This window comes from Cetorhinus maximus, chromosome 8 (genome assembly GCF_964194155.1).
Source record: "Cetorhinus maximus chromosome 8, sCetMax3.hap1.1, whole genome shotgun sequence".
NCBI lineage: Eukaryota > Metazoa > Chordata > Chondrichthyes > Lamniformes > Cetorhinidae > Cetorhinus > Cetorhinus maximus.
The window spans coordinates 23854470-23867682 of NC_135886.1; the positions used below are offsets into that span (position 1 = coordinate 23854470).

The 13213-nt window shown below is 39.6% G+C and overlaps 1 protein-coding gene across 1 annotated transcript in view; it reads left to right on the forward strand.

The window, feature by feature from the left end:
• Positions 1-13213, forward strand: part of celsr2 (cadherin, EGF LAG seven-pass G-type receptor 2) — a 328955-nt gene that overhangs the window by 94375 nt on the left and 221367 nt on the right. Inside the window, exon 2 of the mRNA XM_078547792.1 lies at positions 6253-6891. Within this exon, the coding sequence (XP_078403918.1) occupies positions 6253-6891 (639 nt within the window). The remainder of the gene's footprint in view (positions 1-6252; positions 6892-13213) is intronic.

Below are 13213 nucleotides of genomic sequence, written 5' to 3' on the forward strand. Positions count from 1 at the left end.
AGCCACACTGAACTCCATCTGCCATAGCTTCAACCAGTCACACATTCTCACAGGCCAGTAGAGGCTACTGGGTAGCAACCAGTAGGATTCCGAGCTACTTCCTTCCTCATGTGGTTATTCCCCGTTGACCATTTTGTCATGACCACGGATCATATTCTCAAATTACTTATGAACATATTGAACTTTTAAGTAAAACGTATTTTTTTTTAAAAAAGGACATACAAGCAAAAGCTGGCTGAGACTGTAAGGTAACCACTTACTGGAAATTTCCTATGTGGATTACTTGACCAAGTAATTAAGAGAGAAATGAAGGTTCCACCTAAAAGGTGTGACATGCCTACTTCAGACAGAGGCACTTCAAAGGAAAGGATACAATGCAAACTGAACTGCAATCTCCTAGGGTTGTGGAGATAATGGAAAATGATTACCACCTCAGCCGAAACCAGCACCTGTTGAATTATATTCCAGACTGTGAACATGAACTGAGTTGAAAAGAAAACAGATCTGGGTGAAATACCTGCTTGTTTTTCCCTTCCAGGAATACATAAGGAAAGGGGTTTAAAAACGCCAACTGCAACCCTAATTGTGTGTGCTAGTCTGGTGTTCTGTTCTGGTGTGTGTGTGCTGTGAAGGTCACAGCTGAAGAACACCAACTGGGCATCCCTGCGCTTGCAGGTTTAAAAATTTTTTCTCTCTCTTGACTTCTGGAAGCAAGTCACAAGTCAACAAAGCCACAGTTGAAAAGGAAACAGTACAACTCTTTTCAGCTAGTCTGCAGAACCAAGAATCTCCAAACCAACTGCTCAACTGCCAAAGTCAGCACTATCGGAATCACCCAAACTTAACAAGCACAACATTTCACCACCTATTCTTCATGGACAAGCCAAAGGACTGATTTGTATATCTTTTTAACTTTTAGTTTTGGACTCAATTTCTCATTTCTAATCTGTGTATTTGTAATCTGTGCGTATGTGTGTTGCATTTTTATTATTTTTTCTCGCGTCTAGTAACTAATAAACTCACTCTTTCTTTGACTTAAGCCTGGTTAAATTAGCTCCTTTTAAAACACAAATACATTTGGACAGGGCAAAGGTATCCACAGGGGAAGGGATCCTTTTTAAATTAACCTTGTTGCTACCAACCGAGGGGGTTGAATAAAGAAAGGGAGCCAGTTCATCCCTTCTCACCCGGTAGCATAACAATTTGGGATACTTCGCCCAGGATAATAACAAATTGGGGGAACCTCGTCCGGGCACAGGTCATAACAATTTGTAGTGCCCACGTCAATCCGCAGGGATTAAATTCGACTTTTGTTTTTTACTCTAGAGAAATTGCACAAATGCAGTTGACATGATTCACATTTTCAAATTATAGCAATTACGCTATTTCAGTTGTCAAACAACAATTGTCTAACACTACTGCCTGTTGGTTTTGTTTTCTTTAATTGAGCTTCTGTTTCTGTATAATAAGATGTGAAGGCAAAGCATGGTTTAATTACTCTTCATACAGTGCATCAAAATCCAAGAGTTTACTAGCAGTTTCTGAAAACTTTACTGAAACTACCCACTCGTAACAATGCCGACCAAAATAGTTGTCCTGTCTGCCCCCTCAGGTTGACGTTAAAGATCTCATGACATTATGAAGAACAAGGGAATTCTCCATTTAGTTGATTGCTGTTTTTGGGACCTTGCTGTGTGCAAATTGGTTGCCACATTTTTTTTTTAATATTTGTTCATGGGATGTGGGCATCACTGGCTAGGCCAACATTTATTACCCATCCCTAATTGCCCATTTTTTAAGAGTCATAAGTAGACCAGACCAGGTAAGGACAGCAGATTTCCTTCCCTAATGGACATTAGGGAACCAGAGGTTTTTATGACAATCAGCAATGGTTTCATAGTCATCATTGGACTTTCAATTCCAGATGTTTTAATTGCATTCAAATTCCACCACATTCCGTGGTGGGATTTGAACCGGGGCTACCAGAGCATTACCCTGGATCTCTGGATTACCAGTCCAGTGACAATACCACTATGCCACCCTAGTCTCCACATTACAATAGTAACTATACTCCCAAAGTAATTAATTGACTGTAAAACCCTTTAGGATGACCTGAGATCAAAAAAGGTGCAATGTAAATGTAAGTTCTTTCTTTTATGGCTTTTGTTTGTGAGTGGCATTTATGTTAGGCCTTCTAGCTTCACTTGTGTATCATATGCCTGGAAACATCTCAACTGTAATCACCAATGTGAGAGGCACCTAGATATTCCATACACAATTTACCATCCACTAGCCCACCTACAAAATTGCCAAATTCATTTCAGACGTATGCTGGAAGGAATGAGACAAGGTTAGTGTGACACTTTATGGGCATGTCCTTGGTCCAAGAATATTCTGTCATTGAGAAAGGAGTTAAGGCGATCATAGAACTTTTGGTTGAACACAAGCCAACTTCACCTTGAAGCTGGGGCTTCTTGAGGAAATCCCATTGGACTGCAGTGTAGGAAGCCTGGTTGATCTCTGCAAATCATTCAGTCCAGTGTTTTGGCATCAGGCCCATTCAAGTTTTCACCTTCTCTGGATCAAGTGATTATGGAAGGTAGCTAATCATAGAGACATGTGTGTTCTTTTTACCTCAGCTTGGTGATTATCATGGTGGGGATGTTGCTCTTTCTTTCTTTGCACTGCAGAGATATGTCCTAATTCATTATAGATGTAGTTTCCCTTCGGTAGAAGCACATATTGTCTGTTTTGTGCTTCTTTTGCACAGGCTTTCCATTCATTTTGTTCCTCCATTTACAGTGAAGATCTACCCTGAATCCCTCCCCCACCTCAAATAGTTCCACTTTTTCTCCTGGTTTCAGTTACCTCTCCTTTTTCTTGTGATGATGGGATTCTGCTCTCCTCATTTTTGGTTGTTCTATTTTTCTTTCCGACCTTTCTTTTTGTCTCCTGTATCTTTTCCTTTACTTGCTGTGCTCTGCAATACTCTTTATTCCTTCAGCGTTCTTCAGGGATTCCAGGGATATCTTGATCGACCTTTTAAATGTTTACGACATGACTACAATTCTTAAAGTTTTGATAATTTCCCTGCTTGGATTTGTGAGGTTGTTTACCTTTTGTGCGTGCTTATGTTTTGTTATGATTGTGTTCCTGGAAAACTTTAATAAATAAATTGTTTTTGAAAACCTTTTCCAATGATCATTTCCTCTTTTCAGCTGGAGTCAAGTCTCCAGTTTCTTTCATGGACTTGTCATTTTACTGTGAGGTTATTGGACTTTCAGTTTTCAAAACACCGTGTTCTGTTCTCCCCAGAAAAAATCCTTTAGGGGAATGCTGATGACGCATTCATTATGTGCTTCTGCTGCCAGGCAGAATTTGTCACAATACACAATTTGCAGTCGAAACTAAGAACCCCAGCAGAGATGGTCCTTTACCAGGACTGATTCCTGCTCTTGACATATCTTTGAGGAATTGGATGACAATCTGCTGACAGCCTGCTGACATCCATAATTATTTGCTGACTCTTCAATAGCAAAGTAGGTGTAACCAGAGAGTTCAGTTCCAGAGAGTCGCCTGTGATATTGAACTGGGAATCTGCAGAGCTGGTACAGAGAGTGGCAGATTTATTTCTTGTCTTTAAGGTTTTCTTCACTGTTAATGTTTTCAAAGTCTCTGGAAGTGATAATTCACCTCCGAGCAAATAAAATGCGAATATGTCCTCATTTTTCACATACTCTGATACATTCTGAAGCTACTTAATTGCCAAGTCCAATAAGGTTTATAAAACTGACTTTTATCTTGAAGATGAGAAAAGATAAATATGAGAAAAGATAAAGTGTTTGATTACAATTCACAAGGACCAGGCTAAAGATGCAACAGCGTTAGCAATCCTTGTTGCGTAAGGCATTGAATATTTCAACTGTGCCAGAGCAACGTTGGAAATGTTTTTTATATGACAGTGTTCTTACCCACAATTACGGCACTTATTTCCATGTTAGTACACTTTCCAAATATTTGATTTGAAAGGTTGCTTGACAGAAAATCTCATTGATATACTCTCAGTTTTGTTTTGAAAATGATCATATCCTGATGTTGGATGCCAATTCATGTTTGTGATCCTGGTTAACCAGAATATCTATTAGTGAATTTGCATAGATCTCATGATAGGAGAGTTTTGCCTCATTGGACAATCACATGAGGCTAATATGGTGCTTAGTACAGAACAAAGCCAGGAATTTGTGGTCAGCGATGAAGTGGTGGCACTATTCATTGACTTCAAAGAAAGCTGTCCACAAAGATCGAGCGATCTCAGTGGTATGGACTTCCCTTTTCCTGACGTCAGTTTGTATCTGGCACCAAATCAAGGGATCTCCAGGCATCCAGCGGCAGTGATGTCATTAAGCAGGGTAAGCAGCCAGTCATGTTGAAGGATTCTCACAGACAGCAAACCAAGGAGTAAAACCACAAAATCCCTTCACTTTTAATTTTAGTTTTTAGAGATGTTGAAATAAATGATCAGGATATACACATGCAATTCAGGTAGAAGCTAAATCTTCATAAACAAACTTTAAAAAAGGGACATGCTGCAAAGTTTTTCGTCTTGCACTCATCAGGGCAAATGCCAAATTTTAAGGGGAGCAATTTATACTGTGTGAGAAAAGGGTGTTGATTGGCTGGCAAGTCAGCTTTGGTCGAGATGTTGCCATGGAGAATGCACGAGAGAACTATTGTCCCCCATACTTTCGTTTAATTCAAAAAAGGCACAATATCTAGACAAATGCAACTGCAATCAATCAGCACACTTTTCTCAGGCAGCATAAATTGCTCCCCTTGAAATTTGGCATTCTTGCATCTGTCTTGATAAGCGCAAGATTCAAAAGCCTTGACAGTTTGCTTTTTTTTTCTGCAGTACTCAAATTCTAGACTGCCAAGGTGACTAAACTTTAAAAAAATTATATTAAAAATGAGTGGCATTTCTTACAATGGCGACATTTGCTTTCAGCAAATATAAATTTACTCTTTCAGGGCCAGCGAGGCTGTGTAACTGTAATTCTGAACTTAGTATGTCATTAAAAACTAATTGCACCTCAATCAGCAAGATGCAACTTTTTCCCAAAGTTTTTACAGTGAAACGAAAAGCATAAGAGTGGAACGGTCAGACAGGTTTCTTTCCCACAGGCCAAGGCTTTGAGCTTAGTTATATTGCAGCCCGATTGAGATCAGGTAGCTCAGCACAAACCAGGGATCTATTGCAAGACCTCTGCTTTGTAGAGACGGATACCATGCTGATCATGTGCATTTATCAGCCATCATAAAACTAAGCAGCTGATGCTCAAATGAATTAATATTATTTTAGAATTTACATTCTAAAATGTTCACTCAGTTCTGCTTTCTTAGGATACAGTGTAAAATAAAGCATCCTCTGTTGGTCAGAGAGTAATAGAGAGGCTTTCATAACTTCCTTATGCCAATTAATTTTTGAGTTATGTGCCATTTCACACTTCTGTCTGAAGAGTAGGTAAATCACATGCAATACCTACATCCATGGCAAGACAACGCTAAGAGATTCATTGTAATTAAGATTTTTCTTATTTTTGTGACTTGAGAATCAAATGCTGAGTTATGTCCAAAAATATGTTGGTACTTCTTTGACTATGAAAAAACGTAGCAGAAGAAGAATAGATTGCAGACCAATATGTGGATCTAAATTGGAATTGGTCTGTACTAAATAAAGTGTACAGGTGAACGTAAAAGTAATGTTATTGCACACGACAACAATGATTACTTAATCATTTTGTTTTCTAAATCCTGGCCTTTCGTGAAAATGTCTGGGATGTTATTCAGGTGGGTTCATTTCAGGGGCAAAACTATTTCTAATCATTTTTTATGAAGTTGAGATAATTGACACAAAATAGTATGTTTTGGTAACCTATATTTGGTATTTAGGCCATAGACTTCAACAAAATTAAATATCTGTAAGTTAGCTTGAGATGGTTACGAATATTTAATGCACCCTACCCAGTTCTTGTCCTCCTCAATTTCAAAGGATGGCTAAAAGCATTTATTTCAATTGAATTTATGCTTCCGTTAAAAAGGGGGGGCGAAGAGGAATTTGATATAAAAGGGCTAAGTGTTCATACAGTGGTGTAATATACAGACATTTATGAGCTATATTGTTCAGAGGATTATAAGGGCTTGTATATTATAGCAGGTGCCCTATCTAATATGGCTTTTTGTCCTTTTTTTCAGATGGTATTCACAGTGTTACAGCCCAGTGTACGCTGCAGGTCACTATTGTCACTGATGAAATGTTGAGCAACAGCATTACCTTACGTCTGGAGAACATGTCCCAAGAGAAGTTTCTCTCTCCGCTCCTATCTTTGTTTGTTGAGGGAGTGGCCACCGTATTATCAGCAATGAAAGAGGACATTGTGATATTCAACATACAAAATGACACAGACGTAAGGGCCACTATCCTTAATGTCAGTCTGTCTGTCTTGTTACCTGGTGGGGCCCAAAATCAATTTTTCTCTTCTGAGGACTTACAGGAGCAGATTTACCTCAACCGCACTCTTCTGACAGCCATCTCCACACAAAGGGTGCTCCCATTTGATGACAACATTTGCCTCCGGGAACCTTGTGAGAATTACATGAAGTGTGTGTCTGTGTTGAAGTTTGATAGCTCCGCCCCGTTCATCACCTCGGATACAATTTTGTTTCGTCCCATCCATCCGATAAATGGTTTGAGGTGTAGGTGCCCAGCAGGGTTTACTGGAGACTACTGTGAAACAGAAATTGACCTCTGTTACTCAAACCCCTGTGGAAACAATGGGATTTGTCGGAGTAGAGAAGGAGGATATACCTGTGAGTGCAATGAAGACTACACAGGTAAGCTTGGATCTGCCAGGTTACTGGAACATGTGAAAACAAATTCTGTTTGAATGGAAATCAGTTTGCTTCATGTGAAATCTTCACAACTTTAAAAAAATTTATTCTCGGCATGTGAGCATCAATGACAGGAGGTCTTGAGGTGCAGTGGTAGCGCCCCTACCTCTGAGCCAGAAGCTCTGGGTTCAAGTCCTGTTTCAGAACTTGATGGCATGGAAGGTTCGTTTATAACATGACCATCAGCTTGATTATCAGCCTGAAAGCCCTTCCAATAGCCTAGATGGCAGGCAGTAAGAGAGCGAGAGTTTCTTGGTCAGCCATATTGCAGGAGACACTGACAATCCAATGCAGTACTTTGCCAAGCATAATCATGGACCAATCCAATGGAAGTCCATGGTCAACAACACCCTCTTAAGTACCTGAAGGATGAGGAGGTTAGCATCAATGGTAAGGCCAGCATTTATTGCCCATTCCTAATTGTCCTTGAGAAGGTGGTGATGAGCCTCCTTGTTGGAACTGCTGTCGTCTGTGTAGTTCAGGTATTTCCACAGAACTGTTAAGTTAGGAGTTCCAGGATTTTGACCCAGTGACGATGAAGCAGCGATGATATATTTCCAAGACAGGATGGTGTGTGACTTGGAGGGGAACTTGCAGGCAGTGGAGTCCACATATGCATGCCCCTGTCCTTCTAGGTGGTTTTGGTAGGTGAAGAAGCTGCTGAAGAAGCCTTGGTAAATTGTGACAATGTTTGAAATGCAGGTCCCTTTAAGAGTAAACCAGGGCAAGTTTCAGAGTGAATTGAGACCAGGTTACGCTCATTGAAGCCTGTACTTAAGAATTGGGTTTTTCCCCCAGAAGTTAGTTAGCTCCTGGAAAGGGAGAGGATCCAGAAGGGTGGAGTGGAAATTGGTATTTGTTCTGAATTATAGTTTAACAATAAAACTGTCGTGATTCACAAAATGTCTTCTGCCTGATTTGGTAAATGGATATCCACCTATTAAACAAATTGTTGCATTGTATTTTGCAGCTGTGTTGTGCTAGTGGTGGAAGTTATGATGCCTTTGCTATAACCTAACAAATTCACTGATGGAGTTAGTTGTCATTTACCTGCCAGTTTTTATTTCTGTTCAGTACAATTTTAAGTATAACATTTTAGGTCACATCATATTTAACCTAAAGTCATTAAGTACCCACTTTGCTGATATCTGTGCAATGCGATAATAACATGTGAATGCAATAGCTGAGTAAAAAAGAAATACAGAAAATGATAGGTCACAGACCTGAAACATTGGCCAGGATTTTCCCGTCGGCGATTTGGGGGCGGGGCCCGGTCGCCGAGGGGAAAATGACGCGGGATGACGTCGGGAGGGAAGGGTCTTTAACAATCTTACTTAGCCTGTCAATGGCCTTAATTGGCCTCTCTTAGCCAGAGTGTGGTGAATCTATGGAATTCATTGCCACAGAAGGCTGTGGAGGCCAGGTCATTGAGTGTATCTAAGACCGAGATAGATAGGTTCTTGATTGGTATGGGGATCAAAGGTTACGGGGAGAAGGCAGGAGAATGGGGTTGAGAAACTTAGCAGCCATGATTGAATGGCGGAGCAGACTCAATGGCCTAATTTCTGCTCCTATGTCTTATGGTCTTAATTGGCCATTGACAGGTTGGCAGGCGGACAGCTGATTTCACTGTCTGCCCGCCTTCCTGAAAATTTAAATTCCTGTCGGGCAGGCCGCTAGGCGGGCCTTAATTGGCCTGCCCACTCAAAATGGCGGCGGGCCCCGTTTCGGCGGTGAAGTTCGGCTGTCCGCCCACCAAGGGCAAAATTCTGCCCATTAACTCTGTTTCTTTCCCAGATGCTGCCAGACCTCCTGAGTATCTCCAGCACTTATTGTTTTTATTTCATTTTTCCAGCATCTGCAGTATTTTGCTTTTAAAATGGAGTGAGAACTTACTAGCTTAAAATCAAGTCTTTACTCTTAATGGTTAACACTAAAGTATGTGTTTGCATGACAACCTCTTTTTAAAAAAAAAAATCATTATGTTGGCTCATTACCCATTAGCTGCCATTGGATATCTTGAGCATAATTAGAAGAGGTTTTTGCAGCACAATATTTAATTTGCTAAGGCAGTTCTATGTTTTTCCTTTTACCAATATTTATTCTAAAAACAAAAAAACTAAAGAGGTTTGATAGGAGAAAATTATGATTTTTTTTCCCTAACGCTACTTTACTTTTCTAGCTACTTAGGTTAACTTCAGATTATTCCTGAAGTACAAAAGCTGCAAGGGAATCAAAGGATATGGGATAGATCAGTAAAGAGGAGTTGATGTAGCCGATCAGCCATGGTTTTATTGAGTTTTGGAACAGGCTTGGGGGCCGAATGGCCTACTCCTGTTCCGATATCTTCTGTTTCTTAAAGCTATTAGTATGCTCTGTACAGATGAAAGAGTTTTTTAAATCATCTTTTACAATAAGTTTGCCAAACACATAATTGCATCGCAAACAATCAGCCACATAGACTTCAGGAAAATATTAAAGAAGTCTGGCTTGTGTTTGTGCTTTCCTGTCTTTCCTATTAATATTCCTCCCCTTATCTTATCCCAAAGATAATGATTCCTTGCTGGGTCACTGGTCTGCAGATACTGGTTGCCATCCAATACCTCATCTGAGTGGTCATTCTTCATTGGGAACTTAGAGAGTAGGTTTTGATAGACTATTTCATTGTGGCCTCACATAACACCTATAGCTTCCAGCAAAGGCCTTTGATCAGGAATGAAACCCTTCCTGATGTAATTTTGTTCCTCTCCCTGGCTCTGAAGCCAGTTGCAGAACCCCTACTGCCACCTAGGCTCAGGCAAGTTAACTCCACACACAACTTAGGAATTTTCTGGTCTCTAATGCTCAGCCTTAAACAACTGAAGCCTTACGAAAACTCAGATGCGCTATATTCAGTGCAAGTGGATCAACTTAAGCTCTGTAATGCAAAGCAACTCAACCTCTGAATCAGCACAGAAGAGGGTGTCCAATGAGGAAGCCAGCATTTGTGATTAAACATTCAAAACTTTCCCCCTTATAAATGTTAAGTATTGGTGGTATATTGTCTTATTACAAGGATTGTTTCATCTTTTGGCCATGATCGGTGGGACAACTGTAAGATTCCTATGAATGTGGTGATCCAGCTTTATTTAGTCTTCGATCCATTGTACAAAACTGCAATAATAGAATGCAAATTGAGGCAACAGGGATACCATGTGAGGAGACAGAGAATTCTCTCTGCAGTTTTTCAGAGTAGTTTTCCTCCACCGTTTTTCTTCCATTTACATGTCCGGTTGTTACAAGTGGTGGGCCTGCAGTCTGATTCAACGATATTGGACCCAGGGCCCATAAAATTAAAATAACTTGTGTATTGGATACACTGATCTTGCACATACACCTGACATGCATTTCTCCTATTTTTAGGAGTGCGGACTAAAGAACACTTGGGTGGGGTGAGGTGAGGCTAATTGCAAACTTACAAACTGGTTTATTTTGTATGTAAAATGAATGAACAGAAGCAAGTTTTCACAGCAGGACTTGACTCTTTTCTATTGCTCCTTGTTGCATCCAAGTTATGATAATGTTTTTTAAGATGGGCCCACCTTGTATTGCAAGGCAGAATGGCTGAACTAACTTATGAAAGGGAGACACTCTGACATCTCTGGAATGTGCAAAAGATCCCTCCATTGTCTCAAAACTGACACAAATAACCATTTTAATCAATTTCTCATCCAAGAGCCAAACATATTTCTTAGCCAAACTGGCTTTCAGTGACTCCAGGCTTATCGCTAATTGGCTAGAAATGTCTGGTGGAACTTTGAGAAACTACCCTTTGAAACCTGAACATGATTTTATGTGAGAAACATTGTATATTTTAGACATAAAGCACTTCCGGGCTGATTAGATAAAATCTTGAAGCATTAGCGTGCTGATTGATACTCGGATATGTTACAGTTTTTATGTTAAAAGTTCCACTCACTTTCTTAATTTCTTGCTGGAAAGTTACCTGAGGCAAACCGCCATTTGCTAAACAAACCTGACAAATATAATGGAATGGGTAGCTGTCAATTGGGCTAATTTTTAAGAGAAACTCCAGTTTACTGATCACTGCTTATAATTCAGAAGATTGGATTGTATGGCCAGCAGTGCAGCCATGGCACTTACCATGGACAGCTTCCAAGGTTATGAGGTCATTTTGTTTGATATCAGGTTTTGATTTTAAATTTAATTTTTAATTTAACCTAACTTAAATTTAAAACTTAATAATTTGCAATAATGGCCTCAAACAGTTTCTTGTCATGTCTAAGTTATGTGAACTCTGTAAGCTGCAAGCAGAAGCTTGTTTTAATTCTCTCAGAGTATGTCAGTGAGAAAATTGAGAAACTTGATATTTAGGTATATTAGCTTGCTTAACATGTGACAATACATATAATTCAACATTCCGTTGTGCAGGGCAAGAAACCCAAAACAAAATGAAAAATACTGCAGATTCTGAAAGCCGGAAATACAAACCAAAAATGTTGGAAATACATGCAAGTCAGGCAGCATCTGCAGTTGGAGCAAAATAGGGGTAACAGCAGAATGAAGGGTCATAAACCAGAAATGTTAACATGGCCTTCCTCCCTCCCATCTGCTGACTGAGCTGGCTGAGTGTTTACAAGAATTTTAAAAATATATTAATATTTTTAATTTGCATATATCATCCATATAATGTTGATACAAGCTTAGTTATTTCCAAGTAGCATTGTTTTAATGAGTAGGTAACCTACTTAAATTTAGAATAGGTTACTGTCAATGCTAAAACTACACTAAGCATAAATTTGAGGCCACAGTGAATTTATTTCTATCGCAAATCTAACCACCTTTTACTTATGATGTGTCCACTCAGTCCTTCAGCAGCTATCAATATTCTTGGTCTCATGGGCATAATTTTAACCTTGGGGGATGGTGTCAACTCACCTAAATTTCCTTTCCAATGAAGTCAATGGAAGTAATTAGTTAGAGTGAATGATATAACATAGAAGATGGACATCCGGTCCATTGCACCTGCTGTGCTGGCCCTTAGAATGAGGCCTTCAATTAGCCCAGGTCATCAACAGATATCAAAAAGATCAGTGGTCCCAACACCACCATCACCACCATTGCATCCCCCAGGCACACCCTTCCTCCCCTTCCCTAACCAGTGGTGCCATTGAACACTTTCTCAAATCTGCAAAACAATCATTTTCTGATTTTTGTCTCTTAGCAATTTTATACCCAGGCTGTCAGTGCCCCTTTAGTTTCACAGGCTACAATTTTGCTAACAAGCCTATTTCCACAACATCAAACACAGTGTCCTCATCAACCTTCTCTATTACTTCATCAAAGAACTCAGTGAAGTTAGTCAAACACAGTTAGCAAATTGGTGCTGGCTTTCATTTATTAACCCCTATTTTTCCAGTAGCAATTTTGCCACCTGTAGCTCCCAACACCCTTCCTTTTAACCATTCTTGGCTTTCTTTACTTTTTCAATGCTACCATGGTAAGTGCTCCTCTGAAATTTCCTCTTCCTGATCCTCCTAATTTGACCTTCCTGTTTTTGCTCCTGACAAGTCCGCTGCATTGAGACAAACACTCACTCTAACTCATCCTTTGCCAGCCTTTCAAATCCAATCCCTGTAGAATTCCTTTATTTTTCTTCCTCCATCCCAACTCTTAAAACATAAGTTTGGCATCATGTAATTACTGTTTCCTACATACCTCATCTTGTGTTATTTTTCTCAACTTGGCAGCGTTCTAACTAAAACACTCACCATGACCTTTCATGTTGGTTTCTTAAGTTTAAAAAGAAGCCAGCTGTGTTTGGTTGTGAACACTATTACAATGTTTGTTTGGTGTTGCACTCTATTTTAACCCAGCTCATTTATGAAGAATAACAGATTCAGCACAGTATCCAGGAAATAAGTAACAGCAGCAAGCCTGTACGTAATTATTCCCTAATATGACAGCAAATAGTGGCATGCTTCCAGAACAAGACCTGAGGATACAAACTCTTAAACACCTGTGGATAATTTGTCTCTAAATTCTAAAAACTTAGAAATAAACGAGGGATTGGTACAGTGTATAGTGGGGCAGCGTATAATGATTGTCAAGGGAGAGTGAGGTCCTGTAAGTGAAGGAGTAGTGGAAATATATGTGTGTTAGTTTAGAATATATAAAGGTGTCAGCTCTGGAATATTGTTATCAAATAATTATTTTTACCTTTTACAACTTGTGCTGCATGCTGGTACTTGTGATCAAATTACAC